General features: G+C 39.5%; 1 protein-coding gene across 1 annotated transcript in view; it reads left to right on the top strand.

Annotated features, from left to right (window-relative positions):
• The window catches only part of LOC122814900 (KRAB domain-containing protein 4-like), a 94851-nt gene that overhangs the window by 54725 nt on the left and 15464 nt on the right, over positions 1 to 24662 (top strand). Inside the window, exon 3 of the mRNA XM_044087165.1 lies at positions 10682 to 10804. Within this exon, the coding sequence (XP_043943100.1) occupies positions 10682 to 10804 (123 nt within the window). The remainder of the gene's footprint in view (positions 1 to 10681; positions 10805 to 24662) is intronic.

Genomic DNA, 24662 nt, shown 5'->3' with positions numbered 1-24662 from the left:
GTAGGGCGATAGTTTCCGGGGTCCATTGTGGCACCACCTTTATGGAGTGGGACCACTGTTGCTGTACGCCATTCTTTGGGTACATATCCTGTTGTAAGGCTGAGACTGAACAGTGATTTTAAGTGAGGGTTCAGTTCTTCTTGGAGCTCATGTAAAACGCAGCCCGGGACACTGTTCGGTCCCATTGATGCTGTGTTTTTTTGCTTTGGAGAGGGCAGCTCTCAACTGTGCATCTGTGATGTCAGGGAGGCTACACTCTGTTGGGATAGTCATTTGCTCATTTGGGGGGGGGGGTTTGCACTGAACCTGTCTGCCAGGATGTTGGCAATTTTATCTTACAACCCTTTATCTGAAGCTGTTGGTTGTTGGTGTTGCCAACTCCAATGAATTTTCCATGGGAGCAGAAGCAAACTGATGGTATCGCCAATAGTGTGAGGAGGTTCCTTCAGGAGGGCAGTGACTCCCACGTATTCTCTGTATACATGTTATCCAGGTGATTTGTAAAACTGACAAGGAGTCTGTGGCTTCTGTAATGAAGGAATTTGGGTTTGTTGCTAATTTTCATGGCCATATATTGGACTTTGTCTTTGAGTTAGGGGTCACATGGTAGAACCCATGACTTGGACTGATGACTTAAACTTCAGGATTGGTATACCGGGGTGGAATCCCCTGATCTGGACCTGGTGCTGTACAGGCATTTTAATCTGCTCACACCAGATACTGCGATCTCAGTAATGTACCAGAATCTTCTGGATTGCAGAGCTAGTTTTACCCAGGAAATGGTTGAGGCCTGCAACCGCTCTGTATACTTCAGACCACAAAACACTTGGTTTGACCAGGAGCTCCAAGATCTGAGGAGAGGTGGGTGAAGGTTTGAGTGCAGGTGTTATTGCTGTATTGTTTGTAACAGATGGAGTTCAACCAGGAGAAGTCTGCTTAGCTTTCCTGGGTGATCTTAAAATCAGCAAGCCAGTCAGCAACATTTTTTAGATAGTTGGGAGTCTTTGCAGAGCAGACTGCTACCTTTCTGAGAATTGTTACATTAGCTACTTAACCCAATTCCTCTGTGGTCTGGGGTTCCAACACCCATTACTTTTATCAAATCTTTATCATCTTAGAATAGTCAGGGTCAGTACCTGTGCTCCACACAGCTAGCCCGTAAAATATTTCAAAGCTTATTCAGTACAAAATAGTAACATGGGAGTAGTAGTAGTTAAGGTCAGAACTTCTACACCACACAGCTAGACCACAGTGTACTGCCGGGCTGATATAGTACAAAATAGTTAAGTAGGTCTGATAACACAGGCATAACGAGGTAAATGGGTTTGTCGTAGTGTAAATAGTTTCTCTTCTCATATGGTTCTGTTCGTAAGTTGCAGTCACATAAATACAAATGTACAAAATATCTACAAATCAATACGGTGCTCATTCCACATAAAGAAAAGCCGTCATGAAAATAAAACTATGTCAAACCATGAAATTTACTCAAGTGGACAGACTTTGATTGTAATTGTAGTGGTTAGCAGGATGTGTTAAATTCTCATGAGAACAGTCAGGGTAGTTCATTTGTGGCAGGTGCACCGTACCTGAGCAGCTGTGGCTGTAATTTATTTATGTATTTATTTGTTTGTTAGTTAGTTGTTAGGTCGGCTTATTCTCGGGACTTTTTCATTCAGAACAAAATATAAAATAAAAAAAAGAAACAAAGATGTTAAAAAGAAAGGGCATGTGAAGTTACAATAGTAATAAAATCATCTGCACACTTTACATTGAACATAACCAATAAATAAAACTGATACATTATGTTAAAGTTCCCATAGGTCCACTGTACAAAAACAGTTTGATATATCTATCTATCTATATATATATATATATATATATATAGATATATATATATATGAGGGTCATGATTAAAAGGAAGTTGTAATGCTGTGATATAGGAAGTTAGCTTGTAGACTTATTGCTACTACGTAGGCATTTTTCAGTATTTATGTGTTGACCAGAGCACAGCATTGATATAGGTGGGCTATTTTCATTTGAGCTCAAGAAAAGGAAATATAAATCAATAGTAGGCAAAGATGTAGTTTACAGTACAGATAAGTACAAATACTATATTAAGGATGCAAAAACATTGTTAAATTATCTTAGACATCTGTCTAACGTAGTGGGAGTCTAATATAATATTCAGCAGGTATAATCATTATAACAGTCTGGAGTAAGAGTTTCTAACAAAGTAGAAATCTGTCTACTGTCACGGTGTTTGCAGTTCTGTTTACACTTCTTGCAGGTTAACTGGTGCTATAGTGACAGGCTGGGTGATAGGGTGGATGGACAAGTGGAACAGCGAGTACAATGCAGTTGAAGGAGGTGGATGCTGTGAGAGTGGGGGGAGTGGGATGTGGACAGGTAGAACAATCAGTGCAGTCCTTTAGAAGGAGGTGGATATTGTGAGAGGGGACGTGGGATGAGGACAGGTAGTACAGTGAGTGCAGTACAGCAGGAGGTGGACGCTGTGAGGGTGGGGATGTGGGATGGGGACACATAGACCAGTAAGTGCAGTACAGTAGAAGATGATGGGTGCTGCGAGGGTTGAGAATCAGTGGGGAGGATGAGGGAGTTGGATAGAGATACGTTACTCTTGCATGGATATTGTAGCTTTAAGTGAATATAGGGATGCAGGACAGAGTGAATGTAGTGCAGTAAGAGAGGTAAGTAATGCTTTTGGAATGTAGGGAGGAAAGACAGAGTGAGTGTAGTGCGGTAATAAAGTTAAGCAATGCCTTGTGAAGAAGAGCATTTACAAGTGGCTGCTGTATAAAAACAGCAGGTGAATGTAGATGAATTCTGCACTCACTATGAGCAAAAGTAAGAGATGGTCACAGGATTTGGGAAGAACATTACCTAAGTATCTGTCCCCGTGTCTGTTCTTGGTTTTGGCAACACCTGTAAGGTTCATGCTGGATGACCTCAGAGTTCTCGTGCTAATTTACCAGGCAGGATGTGTATTTATTTATTTATATAGTTTGTTAACGGGGTGGAGCGGTAATCACATTGAATATGTCAAAGGGAAGTGTTTTTTGTGCAGACATCTCTGTACAAATTGCATTTGATAACTTTTTTTTTTTTGCAGAAAATCATGCATGAGTTGCATTAGATGAATTAACTCCTGCTTTAAGGGTTCAGCAATCCAGTGTTAAGCAATTGGACTGGAAAAGCATATCCCCAAACTGTTCCTGACATCTTCTTAGGCTGGAACTTCATGGAACTATACACTTCTTTCTTATCTCAGGAGAGCGTAGAACCAAATGCCTCCCAGACTACTGAGTATTTTTTAAGATTGTCAGGTTTTTGACAAATGTATTTTTCTTGTGTTCAGTGTTTTACCAGCAGGTTTATCCAGTTAAATGAACTTTGTTAAATTTGAATATCATTTTCTTAAATTGTTGGTGAAGTCTGGTTGCTTGCCAACTTCCCTCCAGCAGTTTTTCTTTACCCAAATGAATACGTAGAAAGAAGGTCCTTCTGCAGGATTCCATCTAATGTACCTTAATGTACCCATGACACCAAACACTATGCAGTCTGCAGGGGCTCTACTAATGCTGCAAGAAGAAATTACAGAAAGATTTTAGGATATTACTATTGTAGCAGAAAATCTGGAAAAGGCAGAGAAGCAGGAAGTTGCAAACAAGGTAGATTAAATGTTATGTGCTTCTAGAAAAGTCTTTGATTTGGAAAGAAATAATGAAGGTGGTCTAGGCTGTCTCGGCAGCAGTGCTGAGTGCTGTCTGTCCTTCTCATCTGTGGACTATACCCCTCCTCCTATCCCTCCTCCTGAGATGGAGATTTCTTGACTCTGAAGAGACTGTGGAAGCATGTATATACAGTTGGTCAGGCTACTGGACAGTGAGGTTAGAGGTAGGCTCAAGATAGGAATGGCATTGTAACTACTATTTGCTGCCTGATACTTGAGATGTTTATGATGCCATAGAGAGGGCATTCATGGTGTTTGGTATTGTTACATCATCACACTTTGCCTTTTACCCAAGATGTCAAGATAATTTTCAGGGATGCTTAGTTCCAAGGATATCTGCTGTGCAGATCAGAAATTGACCATAACCCAAGGACTGTGAAACAAAAGAGTAGACACTAGTTTCACTCTACTCAGGCAGACCTGTAATTGGTGTAGGGGGGAGGGTGGATGGAGACTCTGATCCTGCTGCAGGTCGTAAGGCCATTGACAGGAGCAGTGGTTTGGTTGCTGATGCAGAGTCTGAGGATCATGGCATTTCTGGGGTGAGTGAGCAATGCCTTTTTTGGGGTATTAAGATTCGTTCCTCTAGAGATGGTCAGAGGTAAGATTTTTCCCTCTGTATATCACTGATAGTATAGAATCACTACAGATACATGGGTTGGGGTAACTCATGGTTATCAGCTGGCTTTTTGTTTTCATACCACCCTAGCCTTTGACTGTATGAATGCTGTAGCACATTATATGTCACTGGTTGTATATAATCACTACAGATACATGAGTTGGGGTCACCAGCTGGCCTTGGACGATATGGATGCTGTAGCACAACAGAAGGCAGTGAAAGGAAGGAGGTGCTGGAGCTCTTCAACATCAGAGCCGTCTTTGTCCTCTCATACTAGAGGGTCAAGCAGTGTCACTTCTCTTTCTTATTACTTCAAGAAAAATAGGAGATGTCAGGCTTTTTTGTGAACAACTTTATTGAATTATCACTTGTGACATAGGCAAATATTAATTTATATAAAAATAATCAAACTGAATTTACAAGTTCACGTTTACAAACATTATACTTCACATATATTGCTATATATCATATAATCCAAGCAACATTAGATAAATTCTTCAATTCCTGCCCCTTTAACATGTTTATTAAACCATCACTTGTGACATAGGCAATCATATAATTAAAACAAACTACACCAACACAATCCTAGCTGCAAGCATTTTACGTCAAAAAACATACTGACACTCCCAGTTGCAAACATAATACATCACTTATAATTTACCCAATCATTTTCAGTCAAACATTACATAGCTCATTTAAGTCCTGCCTTGTTTTAAACCTCATTCCTCCCCTGTATGTATTGTTCTCACAATTCTCACAAAGACTGATAACTTATCTTTACACGAATATTGGAAGTTTCTCCAAGAAGGTTCATCCATCTATGTGTAATGGCCATTTGGCATTGCATCAGCACCCAGGTTGTTTTCCTGAAATTGTTGTCATGTATTTAGTACATTTATAGTTAGAAAGATTAAAGTTGTGCGTTGTGTGTGCATGACTGGCTGAGTTTGCCAACAAGCAAAACAGTATAATCAGCAAAGGGGGAATGCTCAGTATTGTCCAGGGAGTCTCTTTAAATGTTGCCAAACTTCAGTCAGTCCATCTCATCTATTGGCTTTCATACACTTTGCCATATATTCCATCCTCTTGGGTATGTTTACCACTGATGAGCCTGCTAAACGTTTAGTTCATCATTCCAGAAGTGCTGGTGGTTTCTATCATGTCGTTAGTGGTGTGCATCAAGGTATGGAGCCTCAAGGTAGCTGTTATTCTGAGGGTTCTTATTGTGAAACGGCAGATGAGGGTACTTACCTTACAACCTCAGGATTATTGGGTATCAAGAGACAGATCTGTTGGATGATCCACTTCAGATCTCCAAACCTTGTAAGTCTCATCTGTACTAATGACTGTAGTTAGCAAACTTTCTGGTAGGCAACCCCTTGATGAACCTTCATTCATGAGCTAACGTCAAAATGGGATGTATCCTTTCTGAGTGGGGCGGTCATATGGGGGAAGCGGTGTTGTGGCTAACATAACTCAGTTTTGTAGATGATTGTGTGGGAGATGAGAATGATGCTGCTGGGTCTAGAACCCTGAACAAACGGATTCTCAGAGGTGGTGGTCCTTCTAGTTAAGACATGTTTGTTGTGTGCAATTTCAGCAAGCAAGTGGACTCATTCTTACTGAGAGTTTGGAAACTGTCAGTTCATTGTGTTGTTTCCTGTCAGTTGTTCACATTCCAGGTGTGATTAGCTGCCTAGTGAACAAGGGAGATTAGGAACCTCATTCTTCCACTCAAATGGCCTGTTAGTTTTTCAGTGGTTAAACAAACTTGTAAGAATTGGAGGTACCTTGTGTGTGCTTTGTTTGCCTCACCCATATCAAGTACTACATCCTTTTCTCCCTCATTCCTCCTTGTGGGGGTCATTTCTGGGTTGCATTAACCCTTCTATGGACATGGCTCCATGGGACTGTTTGTCTTTCCTCACTATCCCCAACTTCTACTGAAGGTAAAATATATGAAAGCAGTTGCCATCCTTACAGCTCCATTTTGGTCTAGACAGCCATGGTTTGTCACTGTTCACAAGTGTTCTGTTTGCTCCCAGTGTTTTCTCCTCACTGGAGGCTTCTGATGCTCTCCTTGGAGCTTTAACATTGAGTCTTTGTACATTGAGATCGATAGCATAATTGGTTCAATTCCACTAATAGTATGTTCCACAGATGTGCACACAATTGTCCACTAGTAAAATGTTCCACAGATTGCACACACAAGGCACTTTCCTTCTTTTAGGTTCCATTCGTAGCATGTTCCACAGATGGTACATACAGGGTGCTGTCCTTATGTTCCTCATGTTGCACGCACAAGGTACTCTCCTTTTTCTGGGCTTCACTAGTAGCATATCCCACACATTGCACACACAGGATACTCTCCTTTTTCTGGGTTCCACTAGTAGCATGTTCTATAGATTGCACACACAAGGTGCTCTCCTGATGCTCCACAGATTGCACATACACACAAGGTACTATCTTTATGTTCCACAGATTGCACATACAGGGTACTGTCTTTATGTTCCACAGATTGCACACACAGGGTACTGTCTTTATGTTCCACAGATTGCACACACAGGATACTCTCCTTATGTTCCACAGATTACACACACATGGTGCTCTCCTTATGTTCTGCAGAATGAACACAGACAGTGCTTTCCTTTATCTGGCTTCTCAGAAGACATGCATGATAAATGGTATTCTTTCTGTGCATGGATGATCTGAATTAGAGTGGATCCATTCGTGACTTCACCTACCACGATTCTTGAATGTTTGGTGGGACTCTCATGGACATTCATGCTTCAGCTACTCCTTGGTCAGTGTGCATTTGGCAGTTGCTTTCAGCTTCCATATCCAAGATAGTGGAGCCTCTTGGCTTCTGTTGTGTTTTTGTAAAATTTGGTTCAGAGGTATTTTCTTGCTGAAAGTACCGCTGCAAAGTCCCATCCTCCCACTTAGGGCTATTTGCTTTGTTGTGAAGAAACTCCGCTTTCACAACCTTTCAAGTTCAGCTGAGCTATAGAAGTCGCTCCAACTACATTGAATTTTGCTGACATATCCAAATCAAAGGCATTATTGATCTCTCCTTATCTGGCATTTTACAAGGACATAGTGTCCATCTATATGAATTTTTAGAACAAAAAGGCAGCTCTAGTGAGTAAATCATGAGCAAAAAGTTGAACCAAACAACAAATTCACTGCTCAGAGATACCAAAAGCACTGTATTAGAAACAGTTTGTTCACTTAGTATCATTTCAAGAGGTTAAATCTTGGAAATGTCTTTCTTGGTTAGAATGTAAATTTCACAAATAAACAGCAAGGCATTTGGTTCATAGTATTTCACCTACACAGCGTGTAAAATCAGACACAACATTTTGCATTGTTTCTGATATTATCTAAGTAGAAGCAAACCAACTTTCATGTATGTTAAATGTCAAATCACTTCTATCACCAAGAATGTGTTTTCTTTTGGCTCTAAACTCATGAGAAGCAGAGTGGTATATATTTCCCACAACCGGAGGTTTTCCCCAAACTGTTCAGCTTTAACACCTGATTCCTTCATTCCAGTCTCTCGCTTACCATTATGATGTCCACTTCCAAGAAATAGCATGAGGATATTCATAACTGTGGGCAGTACGGCAATGTCATACTCCCGTCACAGTCCGCACAAAGATCTTCAACAGGACGACTAGTAAGTTTGGAGATGAGCAGTTTGGATTCACATCAGAATTCAGTACAACCATCTTGATGTTTGCAGTGAGATAGATAACAGAGAAAAAGCTGAAGATGGAGAAAGAATCCATCTGGGCATTTCTAGATGTGGAAAAGGTTTATAACAAAGTAAAAAAAAAACGCAGATTTGGACAATCCTGTAATGGTTCAAAGTCACAGAAATGTTGATAAAATTAGTGCAAGCAATGAGCAAGAACCTAATAAGACAAGTATGAACAGCACTCAGCGGAGTTCTCACTGGGATTGAATGATCACTCTGATTTGTTTCGGAGCCCAGTACATCAGCAAACAGGATAGGCGAGATATCAACGTGACTGTGTGCAGATGACATGGTGCTAGAGGCAAGCTTTGAACAGGAACGTCAGTCAATGATTGGTTAATGGAATGCAAAACTGAAGACTCATGAGGTGCAGTAAATGGAGGGCATTGGAGGATGCGGAAAGTAATGAAGCAGGTTAACATTTTCAGGTGTGTGAGAGGTGTGCTTCAGGAGAAAGAACATCTGAATAAGAAAGTCAGAACTAGAATTAGAGGAGCTGTAGCTAAATGGCATAAAAGGTCATGGGCAGAGTGAGATAGAAGAATGACGTAGAAGATGAAAAGTAAGTTATTCAAAATACTTGGAGCAATCATTACATCTGTATGGCACAGCAACCTGGGCAGTGAAAGCAGAGTAACTGAGGAAGTTTGAGGTGATGAAGATGAAATGCCTGAGATGGGTGGTGGGATGCAGGCTGGGGGAGAGGTGATGAAATGAGGACTTTAGAGCAGAAGCCAATGTTGCTCCAGTTGTAGAGAAGGTCAAAGAGAAGAGATAACAGTGTTTAATCACATGTTCAGGAAAGCAGAAGGTGATTTGGTAAAGGAGACTTGGGAGAGAAGACAAAATGAACTGAGGATGTTCAGGCAAGAGCTGGATGGATAGATTGAGAGAAGACCGGATGCAGTCAAGCATTACTGTCAAAGAAGGTAGGAAAGTGGCTGTGAGTTGAGAGATGTAGAGATGCAACATCACAACCTCCTGGAAAAATGGGGAAAAAAGAAAATGGATGATGATGATGATTTGTCTCCATCTTTTACACTTAGATAAACAAATTGATGTGCATTTCAAGTTATAACAGTAGAATATACAGGTGATGTGACTAATATTATTAGATCAAAAAAGACTTGATTAAATTTGCTTGAATTCGGACTTCATGAGCCCTTTGTCAAGAGCTAGTAAGCTTGTTAATACTTGTGTGTGCTTAAGAAGGAAGTACAAAATATATCTTTTCCACAGGTCCACAGAATAAGAGGGACATTTTAAATGTGTTGTAGTGAAAAAAAATGCTTGTGTATAGCTTGCTTGCTTAAGATGTACAGGCCTTATCTTTCAGGTGTCTGTGTTGTTTGTGTGTCTTGGTAGAAGGGTAGCCTGTAAAGCCCAATTGACTGAATTCATTCTCTGCCATTAAAATAAACCAAATGATACACTTGGAACAATGTTGTGTTAGTTCAGAAAACCGATAAATATTAGCAGGCTAGTTTAAGTCAGTTGGCATGTTATGTAACATGAGAAATGGGATAGAAGCACAATAAACAGAAATTGGCTGGAAGATCAGGTGTAACTTATAACAGATATTAGTTCCAAAGTTTCATTATGAAGCATGCGTCAGATAAGTTGTTTAAACTCATTTTTAAAAATGACCAAGTCTTCGTTCAGTGTTTATGGAAATGGTAAGGACTATCAAGGAGTAGGGTGCTAGTTTATGTTCACGTAAGAATGCAGATTGTCTACATAAACAGCAGTACCTTTATTTTATGGTTCTAATTGAAATTCATCTATTATTAACCTCAGTCCATGCCTTAAATACATGGGGCAATAAACATGGTGTGGACAAGAACCTGAAATCCAAAAACCAGCATGACAGCAATAGGCTGGAATAGTTTAATCGTAAGCCACACAGTAAGTATAAATGGATATAGAGCAGCTGACTCCCCGCCATCTTCCCATAGTCATTACTGGTTCTGCCGTCTTTCTGTGTGGTGATAATGGTGATATTTCTATTGGTCCAAAAGAGCAGAAGGTGGACAAAGTCATAGACTCACTCAGTTTCTGATTGAGTTATAATGAACATACAGAAAAAACTGCCTCAAAGAAGCAGCCAGTGATATGTGCCATTATTCATGCCTCAGTACCTTGATTTGTAATAAATATAGGCTATTATTGGACTGTGTGCATTTTGGGAGTATCTCTAATCCTGACGATGTGTCCACTTTATGACAGTAAAACTATTACTGGAGCATTTTTAAGCAGCTTTCTGACTGATAAAGTAATTCTCGTTTTTATTTTGTTTTTTAATCAACTTTGCTGCTGGTGTGTGTGTGTGTGTGTGTGTGTGTGTGTGTGTGTGTGTGTGTGTGTGTGTGTGTGTGTGTGTGTGTGTGTGTGTGTGTGTCTTTGTATGTACGCCTATGCATGTGTTTTTTCTAGCAGGATGGCTGAAGTTGTTTATTAAACTCTTTTATCCAGTACTTGCTGTAACAGCATTTCAATGTTTCACGTTTTTACAGCATTTAACTGTTTAATTTCTACTTATTTTGATAAACAGGTTTCATAATCCCAAAAGAGAAGCTCCTGCTGCTGTTTGAAAAACATGGGAGTCTTGCATCTGATGTTTTGGAAGAAGCAATGACCACTCTTCAAATGGACACCCCTGAAGTCCCCCCCAACAGTAAGTAGATGGTGGGATTATGACTTGAAATGTTTGATCCGTTATTTGAGATGCTTCTTGCTGAGCTGGTGATTGTCTTCATCCTCTCCTGTAGTGACAGTTTAGCACATTTTCCTTAGAAGTTTCCATATTCAGGGCTGTATGTAGCAATGCCATTGTACACTATGACATAACATTCAGACATGTCATCGCACACTATGACATCACATCCAAACTCTACAAGCACACCAAGCCCTGTGCGTGCCAATTATCTTCTGCTAGTCCGCACACCTGGTACCTTTAAACAAATCATAAAGTGTCGCATGGATAGACTCCACAAGAATTTAAAGCAAAAAATATTTTTAATAAGGTGAAGCACTTTCGGTACTCTCAGGGAGCTCCTGGCTCTTAACCTTAGTAAAAATGTTTTTTTGTTTTAAATTCCTGTGGTTATGTATTTTTTTCACAAATTTAGTTTTTTTAAAACAAATCATGTAAGTCTCTTATCTTGCAGTTAGGCAAACTACCACTGATATTAGCCTAATTCTTATGGAATAAAAACAAAAATACTATTAAACTAAGAGATGTTCTTCGTGTTTCACTTTTGCAGTCTTGACTTTTGGGTTATCCCTGCCAATGTAGGCTGCGGCCAGCCTGAATACCAGAGACTTAGTATTTCTGCGTTGGTGTCTGTCGCTCGAGGACTGATGTCAGGTCATCAGTAGTATAAACGTAGGCATCTGATGCCATTACATCAGTGTTTTTTGCCGTGGAGCCCGAAGCAGAAGCAGTTCGCACGAGTACTGGTCAGCCACTACCGGAGTTTGTTTCTGAAGTGAAGTCTTCGAAAGCTAAGTACCCCACTGGAGATCCTTTTTTCTTGCACTAACCAATGTCAGAAAAAGTTAATAACTCTCTCACCTGTGGAAAGCAAATACCACACAGGGACTTCCATTCTTACTTCGTCACTTGTCTAGGCCCAGACCATTACGTTCCTCATTGTCGCTTCTGTGCTTTAACACCAGAACAATTCATCTTCGGCCCTTATTGTAGCCAGATATTTCTGATTACAGTCCTTTAATTCTGATATGACTTTGGTAAGCCATCTGGCAGCAGATCTTCTGAAAAAACGTAAAGCTAAAGACAGACCACACAGGATCAAACCTTCTGACGACATTACCGCAAAGCTGGTCGTCGGCCCTCCGGAATTCAGTGAGGTGCTTTTGCAGCCCCTGATGCCCGCTTCAGTTCATTCACAGGCCGCTACCAAGACCCTTTTGGAGTCCGGTATGCCTCAGAACTCTTCTCTGTCAGTGGATCCTGCGGTCACCTCTACCTTGGATTGGTCCGGAGCTGCTGTGCAGGCACCGGCTTCCGAGAAAGTCCTTCACACTACCGAATCCAGACCTAAACCGATGTCTTCTATTACGGCTACTGTTCTTTCTAAAACAACTGAGTTCCTTCGACCCAGGGTTCAAAATACACCCAGGAAAACGACTACCAGCCAATCTGCGATGCCTGCTCCTTTGCCTCAGTCGCAAATGCTTAAAATGGCCGAGGACCTTAACATGCTGATTAGGGGAAGCCAAGAAGTCTGTCACCAGTAGTTATGTCTGAACAGGAGTCAGATGGATCCTATGCATCTGACTATGAAGATATGCAACCCTTCTCTGCATATGAAGATTCTGTTGCAGAGGAACCTATCTCTTCAACCTCTCCCCCAGATGATTTTTCCACTGGGGAAACCCTGCACACATTAAGGGAGCATTTCAACCTAGGGAGAGTCAAGACTACCCACAGTCTAAGTAGAGACTCAGAGAGTTCCTGGACCTTCCACAGCACAGACCCTTAGTCATCTCCCTGGTTCTAGAGGTGGTGGATGATGTCTTCCTGGAATCCAGTTTGAATCCAGATGTCCTCCCTCCTGCTTCCAGAAAACCAGACTGACTCTCACAGATATCTTTTCAAAAACCCAACTGCAGATCCTGAGGCCATTACTCAAAGCCCAAAAGGGGTTAAAGCTACTTCAGCTAAGAATCCCACCCCCTCAGACAGGCATTCCAGACCATTAGACAGATGGGGTAAAAAAGTATACACCTCAGCTACTCTTGCTATCAGGGCACTAAACTGTCAGTTCCATATGCTTAAATATCAACAACATACCTTGGAACTCCTTAAACACAAAATTTCCTCCTTTCCTGCATTGGCAGAATCTAAAGATTTACAGGAGTTAATGCACTATGTTGGTCAGATACCTAAACCCTTTCTCTGCACTGCGGATTTGATGCCCTTGAAGCATCTTGCAGAGCAGCAGTAACTGGATCTGTCATTAGAAGACATGCATGGCTCAAGGAACAACCCCTGCCAGATCATGTCAAATCTAAATTGTTGATGCACCCTTGCACAAAGATAACTTATTTGGTACAAAAGCAGAAGAAGCAGTAAAAAAGATGGAAGAAAAGGCAAAATCTGTGCAGACTGTGAAAGATTTCTTACAGGTACAACCCCCCGGGTTCAGCAGGCATTTTCCTTCCAAATACTGGTCCTTTCCTGCACCTAGTAAACAGGGCTAGCCAAGGACCCGCAGAAACAGACCCTCTAGGCAGCAATCACAGGGGTTGCAGAGATTCAAACAGTGGACTGCCTCCACTCCTAAACCAGGGAGTTCTAAGCCACCCTATGGTAAGAACTCACAAGGACTCCCCACCTAGTCTCTGCCTACCATGACATTCCTTTAGGGGGAAGACTCTCTTTTCATGCAGACACCTGGGCCACCATTACCAAGGACCAATGGGTTCTGAACCTTGTGTCTCAGGGGTACAAATTCACCTTCCACACCCTCCCAACACCAAAAGGATTTCCAGATCTGCCACCAAATCAGTGGGCAGAGGCTCAAAAGCAAATCCATACCCTGCTCTCCTTGGGAGTAGTGGAACCCATTCCTGCAGACCAGATAGGCCAAGGCTTCTACTCGAGACTGTTTCCGGTGCCCAGAAAGGAGGGCACCTGACATCCCATCTTCGATCTATCCTTTCTAAACACCTTCCTGGTGATCCCAAAATTTAAAATGCTCACCTTCCAGCAGCTGCTACCCATGCTTTCCAAGAATGCTTGGCTAGCCATCCTGGACCTAAAAGAGGCCTACCTCCACATCCCATCAGGGAGTCATGCAGAAATTAACTTAGCTTCAGAGCAGCATTCCAACACTTCAGTTCTCTGCACTTCCCTTTGGCTTATCTACTGCTCTCAGAGTCTTTACAAAATGCCTGGCTCCAGCCATTGCTTTTTGCAGACAAAGAAATATTCAAATTTACCCCTACTTAGACAACTGCCTTATTCAGGCAGACAGCCAGGAAAAGCTGCTACAAGACCTGGCATTTGTAAAGGACCTACTAGCCTCCCTAGGGTACACAATCAACAAAAAGAAATCCAAACTGGTACCCACCAAAAGAATAACCTTCCTGGGAGCAAGTCTGGACACAGCATCCCAGATGACATTCATAATACCAGAGAAGCAGTTTCCTGACAGCCTACTTCTCTCAACTGGCCACCAGGCCCCAGCTTTCCGCAAGGAAAATCCTGCAAGTTCTGGGGTTCATGGCCTCTTGCATTCTCCTTATTCCATATGCCAGACTGCATATGAGGAAACTTCAATGGTACCTAAAGAGCCTCTGCTGTCAACACTCTCACGACCTGGAAACCCTCCTACCTATTATTCCTTGCCTGAAGAAAGAATTTCTTTGGTCGGTAACAGCCTGCACCCACAACCAGGGGCAGCCCTTCTCCACCCAGACCCTCACCACAGATGCATCAGATTATGCATGGGGTGCACATCTGGACAGCAGGTGCATACAGGGCAAATTGAACCCCCAGCAACTGCCCCTGCACATCAGTCTAAAAGAAATGATGGCTGTGCAGCAGGCCTTGATAGCTTTCAAACCCCTCCTCTCTCCAGGGGTTCTCTTGATCAAAACAGACAACACCATAGTGATGTAGTACATTAACAAACAGGGAGGGACCCACTCCTACCCGCTGTGCAGGCTGGCCATGGCCCTTCGGTTCACAGCTTCTTCCATGAATCTTCACCTTTTAGCACAATACCTCCCAGGCTCGCTGAACTCCCTAGCAGACAGTTTAAACAGAAAACGTCTGGACCCCCACGAGTGGCAGCTCAACAGAGGCACCTTCTTACTTATAACTCATAGATGAGGAGCCCCAGAGGTCGACCTCTTTGCCTCCCACACCAACCATCAGCTCAGCAAATTCTGCACCAGGGAGCCTTACGGCAGGGCATGGAAGGTGGATGCCCTGTCCTTCCCCTGGGTAAACCTCTCGGTCTCTGCCTTTCCTCCCGTACCTCTCATTCCCAAGACACTGATCAGAATAAGGGAGGAACAAACAAGGACCTTTCTCATTGCTACAAACTGGCCCAGACAGCACCGGTACCCCTTTGTATGCAACCTCTTTCCTCTGCCCCCATGGAATCTTCCTCACATTTTCAACCTCCTAACCCAGAGGGAACGAACCTTCATGCACCCCCACCTGCAGACACTGAGTTTGGCAGCTTGGCTCATAGCCTGATACCTGACCCATCTGCCTTGCTCAGCAAACAGTTCCTTGATGTTATCCGACAGGTCAAACACCCTATCACCAGAAAGTCTTATGCAAATAAATGGAAAAGGTTCTGCACCTGGATCCAGGCTAAGGGGTCATACCTGGCGCAGCCCTACACCCCCCTCATTTTGGATTATTTAGCCAAACTACTACACAATGGGCTCTCTTTCTCCTCTATAAAATTCCATGCCACTGCCATTTCAGCTCATTTTCCCACAGAGCAGCCTTTTTTTTTCTCACCCTCTGATCAAACAGTTCCTCAGAGGGGCTAACAACCTGAGGCCCCCCAGAAGGGCAGCCACATAAGCTTGGGATCTTAATTTTGTTCTGGAAAAGCTCGCCCTGCCTCCTTTCGAAGCCGCCTCCTCTGAAGAGCTAAAATTTCTCTCTTGGAAGACATCCTTCCTTCTGGCCATCACTTCGGCTAGAAGAGCATCTGAGCTGCAAGCACTTATGGCTGTAGAGCCCTTCATCATCTTCCATGTGGACAGGGTATCCCTCAGGAATAATCCATCCTTCATGCCCAAGGTGGTATCCAGTTTGGCCCTCAACCAATCCATCCACTTGCCCACTTTCTTTCCTAACCATTAAAACAAGGGTGAAAGAATTCTGCAGTCTCTAGATTTGCACAGACAGCTCAGATATTATCTTGACAGGAGTAAACCCTTCAGAAAATCTGAGCAATTGCTGTTTAGCTTTGTCTCAGGGGCAGAGGGCAAAGCCATCTCCAAGCAAACCATCTCCAAATGGATTGCACACTGTATCCATTTCTGTTACAAGCAACATGGCAAGCCTTCCCCCAAGGGGATCAGGACACACTCCACCAGAGCAGCCTCCACCTCTGCAGCTTTCCTCAGAGCACTCCCCACCAGGGACATCCTGGAGGCTGCCACCTAGACATCTGTTCACACCTTTACCAGACACTACCACCTGCCTCTCTTTTTTAAGTCCAGGGCAGGTTTTGCCTCTGCAGTCTTGCAGGGCATCCTAGCCAGCTCATAGCTTACTTGACTACCTCCTCCCTTTTCCACAGCTTTGGGAATCTACCCAAAAGTCAAGACTGCAATAGTGAAATACGAAGAACATAGTACAGTATGTACACTTACCATAAATGTAGATGTTCGAGTGTCTTCACTGTTGCAGTCCTGGTCCCCCTTCCTCCTTCCCCCCTTTCTTTTCATTAGGACCTTTTGGTACTTATTTTCCACTGGTGGGGTTCTTCCACCAGAGCCTGGCCTCCGATTTTGAGGGCTCCTGACCGGTTAGGGCAAGAAAAACTGATGTAATGGCATTGGATGCTTGCCTTTATACTACTGACGACCTGACGTGAGTCCTCGAATGACAGACACTGATGCAGAAATACAAAGTCTCTGGTATTCAGGCCGGCCGAGGGCTACCCTGGCAGGGATAACCCAAAAGTCAAGGCTGCAACAGTGAAGACACTAGAACATCTACATTTATGGTAAGTGTACACAACTGTACTATATTGATATTGCTGACTGGTGAAACAAAGGCTGAATGGGGAAAGAGATTTGGTTCAGATGAGAAGAGACTTCTGTTAAATATGTAGTTCGTAGTACAGGATGGCTGGTTAGGCCCAAAGGTTCCACTTGGTTGTGTAAATTCAATAAGGATGTGTGTACATTGAAATTCAAGTTAAAGAAAGGCTAACACTTGGCTTGTGCATTGGGCAAACAATTGTTTTTGTGCTCTCCCTGTAGAAATCATTGAACTTATGAGGGGTATTCCGCACTTGCATAGATGTGTGCTGTGAAACAAGTCTGTTTGTTGATAGACTTGAGTCTGTTCCTGTTAAGTGTATGTTAGGTGACAACAGTGTGTTATGTAGTCATAGTTTGTGCAAGCAGTTACACTTATTTGTAAGGTGATATTTATTTATTTATGTAGGACAGTTGCATACTGCAGCATGTGGGACTAACCATATAAAATGTTTATTTGTAGTCTAGGATGGAATATGATAGTGTAAAAGACATTTAAGTGAAGAATAATACACTATAAGGGAGTCATCCATCTCCTTTTGTTTTTGTTTGTAGTTTTACTTTTTTAGTTAGAAAAATGCAGTGACAGATGCTTGCTTTCCTTAAGTTACAAATACAATACTATTGTTTTCCAATTTAGAGGTACATAATGCTATTAAATATTGATTGTGTTAGCACCCATATTATCACAAAATGTTTGAGAGAACTTTATATTAAGGATATTTAGGTTAGATAGAGTAGCATCATGAGAGTAAGTCTTATGAATTATGATTGGCATTATTCAGGCATGTAATGTGCTGCTTTACATTTGTGTTTGTTTGTTGATCTGAACATTATTCAGGCATGTAATGTGCTGCTTTACATTTGTGTTTGTTTGTTAATCTGAACATTATTCAGGCATGTAATGTGCTGCTTTACATTTGTGTTTGTTTGTTAATCTGAACATTATTCAGGCATGTAATGTGCTGCTTTACATTTGTGTTTGTTTGTTGATCTGAACATTATTCAGGCATGTAATGTGCTGCTTTACATTTGTGTTTGTTTGTTAATCTGAACATTATTCAGGCATGTAATGTGCTGCTTTACATTTGTGTTTGTTGATCTGAACATTATTCAGGCATGTAATGTGCTGCTTTACATTTGTGTTTGTTTGTTAATCTGAACATTATTCAGGCATGTAATGTGCTGCTTTACATTTGTGTTTGTTTGTTAATCTGAACATTATTCAGGCATGTAATGTGCTGCTTTACATTTGTGTTTGTTTGTTAATCTGAACATTATTCAGGCATGTAATGTGCTGCTTTACATTTGTGTTTGTTTGTTAATCTGAACATTATTCAGGCATGTAATGTGCTGCTTTACATTTGTGTTTGTTTGTTAATCTGAACATTATTCAGGCATGTAATGTGCTGCTTTACATTTGTGTTTGTTTGTTAATCTGAACATTATTCAGGCATGTAATGTGTTGCTTTACATTTGTGTTTGTTTGTTAATCTGAACATTATTCAGGCATGTAATGTGCTGCTTTACATTTGTGTTTGTTTGTTAATCTGAACATTATTCAGGCATGTAATGTGCTGCTTTACATTTGTGTGTGTTTGTTGATCTGAACATTATTCAGGCATGTAATGTGCTGCTTTACATTTGTGTTTGTTTGTTAATCTGAACATTATTCAGGCATGTAATGTGCTGCTTTACATTTGTGTTTGTTTGTTAATCTGAACATTATTCAGGCATGTAATGTGCTGCTTTACATTTGTGTTTGTTAATCTGAACATTATTCAGGCATGTAATGTGCTGCTTTACATTTGTGTTTGTTTGTTAATCTGAACATTATTCAGGCATGTAATGTGCTGCTTTACATTTGTGTTTGTTTGTTAATCTGAACATTATTCAGGCATGTAATGTGCTGCTTTACATTTGTGTTTGTTTGTTAATCTGAACATTATTCAGGCATGTAATGTGCTGCTTTACATTTGTGTTTGTTTGTTAATCTGAACATTATTCAGGCATGTAATGTGCTGCTTTACATTTGTGTTTGTTTGTTAATCTGAACATTATTCAGGCATGTAATGTGCTGCTTTACATTTGTGTGTGTTTGTTGATCTGAACATTATTCAGGCATGTAATGTGCTGCTTTACATTTGTGTTTGTTTGTTAATCTGAACATTATTCAGGCATGTAATGTGCTGCTTTACATTTGTGTGTGTTTGTTAATCTGAACATTATTCAGGCATGTAATGTGCTGCTTTACATTTGTGTTTGTTTGTTAATCTGAACATTATTCAGGCATGTAATGTGCTGCTTTACATTTGTGTTTGTTTGTTAATCTGAACATTATTCAGGCATGTAATGTGCTGCTTTACATTTGTGTTTGTTTGTTAATCTGAACATTATTCAGGCATGTAATGTGCTGCTTTACATTTGTGTTTGTTTGTTAATCTGAACATTATTCAGGCATGTAATGTGCTGCTTTACATTTGTGTTTGTTTGTTAATCTGAACATTATTCAGGCATGTAATGTGCTGCTTTACATTTGTGTTTGTTTGTTGATCTGAACATTATTCAGGCATGTAATGTGCTGCTTTACATTTGTGTTTGTTTGTTAATCTGAACATTATTCAGGCATGTAATGTGCTGCTTTACATTTGTGTTTGTTTGTTAATCTGAACATTATTCAGGCATGTAATGTGCTGCTTTACATTTGTGTTTGTTTGTTAATCTGAACATTATTCAGGCATGTAATGTGCTGCTTTACATTTGTGTTTGTCTGTTAATCTGAACATTATTCAGGCATGTAATGTGCTGCTTTACATTTGTGTTTGTTTGTTAATCTGAACATTATTCAGGCATGTAATGTGCTGCTTTACATTTGTGTTTGTTTGTTAATCTGAACATTATTCAGGCATGTAATGTGCTGCTTTACATTTGTGTTTGTTTGTTAATCTGAACATTATTCAGGCATGTAATGTGCTGCTTTACATTTGTGTTTGTTTGTTAATCTGAACATTATTCAGGCATGTAATGTGCTGCTTTACATTTGTGTTTGTTTGTTGATCTGAACATTATTCAGGCATGTAATGTGCTGCTTTACATTTGTGTTTGTTTGTTAATCTGAACATTATTCAGGCATGTAATGTGCTGCTTTACATTTGTGTTTGTTTATTAATCTGAACATTATTCAGGCATGTAATGTGCTGCTTTACATTTGTGTTTGTTTGTTAATCTGAACATTATTCAGGCATGTAATGTGCTGCTTTACATTTGTGTTTGTTTGTTAATCTGAACATTATTCAGGCATGTAATGTGCTGCTTTACATTTGTGTTTGTTTGTTAATCTGAACATTATTCAGGCATGTAATGTGCGGCTTTACATTTGTGTTTGTTTGTTAATCTGAACATTATTCAGGCATGTAATGTGCTGCTTTACATTTGTGTTTGTTTGTTAATCTGAATATTATTCAGGCATGTAATGTGCTGCTTTACTGTTGTGTTTGTTTGTTAATCTGAACATTATTCAGGCATGTAATGTGCTGCTTTACATTTGTGTTTGTTTGTTAATCTGAACATTATTCAGGCATGTAATGTGCTGCTTTACATTTGTGTTTGTTTGTTAATCTGAACATTATTCAGGCATGTAATGTGCTGCTTTACATTTGTGTTTGTTTGTTAATCTGAACATTATTCAGGCATGTAATGTGCTGCTTTACATTTGTGTTTGTTTGTTAATCTGAACATTATTCAGGCATGTAATGTGCTGCTTTACATTTGTGTTTGTTAATCTGAACATTATTCAGGCATGTAATGTGCTGCTTTACATTTGTGTTTGTTTGTTAATCTGAACATTATTCAGGCATGTAATGTGCTGCTTTACATTTGTGTTTGTTAATCTGAACATTATTCAGGCATGTAATGTGCTGCTTTACATTTGTGTTTGTTTGTTAATCTGAACATTATTCAGGCATGTAATGTGCTGCTTTACATTTGTGTTTGTTTGTTAATCTGAACATTATTCAGGCATGTAATGTGCTGCTTTACATTTGTGTTTGTTTGTTAATCTGAACATTATTCAGGCATGTAATGTGCTGCTTTACATTTGTGTTTGTTTGTTAATCTGAACATTATTCAGGCATGTAATGTGCTGCTTTACATTTGTGTTTGTTTGTTAATCTGAACATTATTCAGGCATGTAATGTGTTGCTTTACATTTGTGTTTGTTTGTTAATCTGAACATTATTCAGGCATGTAATGTGCTGCTTTACATTTGTGTTTGTTTGTTAATCTGAACATTATTCAGGCATGTAATGTGCTGCTTTACATTTGTGTTTGTTGATCTGAACATTATTCAGGCATGTAATGTGCTGCTTTACATTTGTGTTTGTTTGTTAATCTGAACATTATTCAGGCATGTAATGTGCTGCTTTACATTTGTGTTTGTTTGTTAATCTGAACATTATTCAGGCATGTAATGTGCTGCTTTACATTTGTGTTTGTTTGTTAATCTGAACATTATTCAGGCATGTAATGTGCTGCTTTACATTTGTGTTTGTTTGTTAATCTGAACATTATTCAGGCATGTAATGTGCTGCTTTACATTTGTGTGTGTTTGTTAATCTGAACATTATTCAGGCATGTAATGTGCTGCTTTACATTTGTGTTTGTTTGTTAATCTGAACATTATTCAGGCATGTAATGTGCTGCTTTACATTTGTGTTTGTTTGTTAATCTGAACATTATTCAGGCATGTAATGTGCTGCTTTACATTTGTGTTTGTTTGTTAATCTGAACATTATTCAGGCATGTAATGTGCTGCTTTACATTTGTGTTTGTTTGTTAATCTGAACATTATTCAGGCATGTAATGTGCTGCTTTACATTTGTGTTTGTTTGTTGATCTGAACATTATTCAGGCATGTAATGTGCTGCTTTACATTTGTGTTTGTTTGTTAATCTGAACATTATTCAGGCATGTAATGTGCTGCTTTACATTTGTGTTTGTTTGTTAATCTGAACATTATTCAGGCATGTAATGTGCTGCTTTACATTTGTGTTTGTTTGTTGATCTGAACATTATTCAGGCATGTAATGTGCTGCTTTACATTTGTGTTTGTTTGTTAATCTGAACATTATTCAGGCATGTAATGTGCTGCTTTACATTTGTGTTTGTTTGTTAATCTGAACATTATTCAGGCATGTAATGTGCTGCTTTACATTTGTGTTTGTTTGTTAATCTGAACATTATTCAGGCATGTAATGTGCTGCTTTACATTTGTGTTTGTTTGTTAATCTGAACATTATTCAGGCATGTAATGTGATGCTTTACATTTGTGTTTGTTTGTTAATCTGAACATTATTCAGGCATGTAATGTGCTGCTTTACATTTGTGTTTGTTTGTTAATCTGAACATTATTCAGGCATGTAATATGCTGCTTTACATTTGTGTTTGTTTGTTAATCTGAACATTATTCAGGCATGTAATGTGCTGCTTTACATTTGTGTTTGTTTGTTAATCTGAACATTATTCAGGCATGTAATGTGCTGCTTTACATTTGTGTTTGTTTGTTAATCTGAACATTATTCAGGCATGTAATGTGCTGCTTTACATTTGTGTTTGTTTGTTAATCTGAACATTATTCAGGCATGTAATGTGCTGCTTTACATTTGTGTTTGTTTGTTAATCTGAACATTATTCAGGCATGTAATGTGCTGCTTTACATTTGTGTTTGTTTGTTAATCTGAACATTATTCAGGCATGTAATGTGCTGCTTTACATTTGTGTTTGTTTGTTGATCTGAACATTATTCAGGCATGTAATGTGCTGCTTTACATTTGTGTTTGTTTGTTAATCTGAACATTATTCAGGCATGTAATGTGCTGCTTTACATTTGTGTTTGTTTGTTAATCTGAACATTATTCAGGCATGTAATGTGCTGCTTTACATTTGTGTGTGTTTGTTAATCTGAACATTATTCAGGCATGTAATGTGCTGCTTTACATTTGTGTTTGTTAATCTGAACATTATTCAGGCATGTAATGTGCTGCTTTACATTTGTGTTTGTTTGTTAATCTGAACATTATTCAGGCATGTAATGTGCTGCTTTACATTTGTGTTTGTTTGTTAATCTGAACATTATTCAGGCATGTAATGTGCTGCTTTACATTTGTGTTTGTTTGTTGATCTGAACATTATTCAGGCATGTAATGTGCTGCTTTACATTTGTGTTTGTTTGTTAATCTGAACATTATTCAGGCATGTAATGTGCTGCTTTACATTTGTGTTTGTTTGTTAATCTGAACATTATTCAGGCATGTAATGTGCTGCTTTACATTTGTGTTTGTTTGTTAATCTGAACATTATTCAGGGATGTAATGTGCTTTACATTTGTGTTTGTTTGTTAATCTGAACATTATTCAGGCATGTAATGTGTTGCTTTACATTTGTGTTTGTTTGTTAATCTGAACATTATTCAGGCATGTAATGTGCTGCTTTACATTTGTGTTTGTTTGTTGATCTGAACATTATTCAGGCATGTAATGTGCTGCTTTACATTTGTGTTTGTTTGTTAATCTGAACATTATTCAGGCATGTAATGTGCTGCTTTACATTTGTGTTTGTTTGTTAATCTGAACATTATTCAGGCATGTAATGTGCTGCTTTACATTTGTGTTTGTTTGTTAATCTGAACATTATTCAGGCATGTAATGTGCTGCTTTACATTTGTGTTTGTTTGTTAATCTGAACATTATTCAGGCATGTAATGTGCTGCTTTACATTTGTGTTTGTTTGTTAATCTGAACATTATTCAGGCATGTAATGTGCTGCTTTACATTTGTGTTTGTTTGTTGATCTGAACATTATTCAGGCATGTAATGTGCTGCTTTACATTTGTGTTTGTTTGTTAATCTGAACATTATTCAGGCATGTAATGTGCTGCTTTACATTTGTGTTTGTTTGTTAATCTGAACATTATTCAGGCATGTAATGTGCTGCTTTACATTTGTGTTTGTTTGTTAATCTGAACATTATTCAGGCATGTAATGTGCTGCTTTACATTTGTGTTTGTTTGTTAATCTGAACATTATTCAGGCATGTAATGTGCTGCTTTACATTTGTGTTTGTTTGTTAATCTGAACATTATTCAGGCATGTAATGTGCTACTTTACATTTGTGTTTGTTTGTTAATCTGAACATTATTCAGGCATGTAATGTGCTGCTTTACATTTGTGTTTGTTTGTTAATCTGAACATTATTCAGGCATGTAATGTGCTGCTTTACATTTGTGTTTGTTTGTTAATCTGAACATTATTCAGGCATGTAATGTGCTGCTTTACATTTGTGTTTGTTTGTTAATCTGAACATTATTCAGGCATGTAATGTGCTGCTTTACATTTGTGTTTGTTTGTTAATCTGAACATTATTCAGGCATGTAATGTGCTGCTTTACATTTGTGTTTGTTTGTTTATCTGAACATTATTCAGGCATGTAATGTGCTGCTTTACATTTGTGTTTGTTTGTTAATCTGAACATTATTCAGGCATGTAATGTGCTGCTTTACATTTGTGTTTGTCTGTTAATCTGAACATTATTCAGGCATGTAATGTGCTGCTTTACATTTGTGTTTGTTTGTTAATCTGAACATTATTCAGGCATGTAATGTGCTGCTTTACATTTGTGTTTGTTTGTTAATCTGAACATTATTCAGGCATGTAATGTGCTGCTTTACATTTGTGTTTGTTTGTTAATCTGAACATTATTCAGGCATGTAA

Source organism: Protopterus annectens, chromosome 11.part0 (genome assembly GCF_019279795.1).
Source record: "Protopterus annectens isolate FY-2018-M chromosome 11.part0, PAN1.0, whole genome shotgun sequence".
In the NCBI taxonomy this organism is placed as follows: Eukaryota; Metazoa; Chordata; order Ceratodontiformes; family Protopteridae; genus Protopterus; species Protopterus annectens.
The sequence above is the reverse complement of the archived record's forward strand: the minus strand, read 5'-3'. Positions and strand labels throughout refer to the sequence as shown.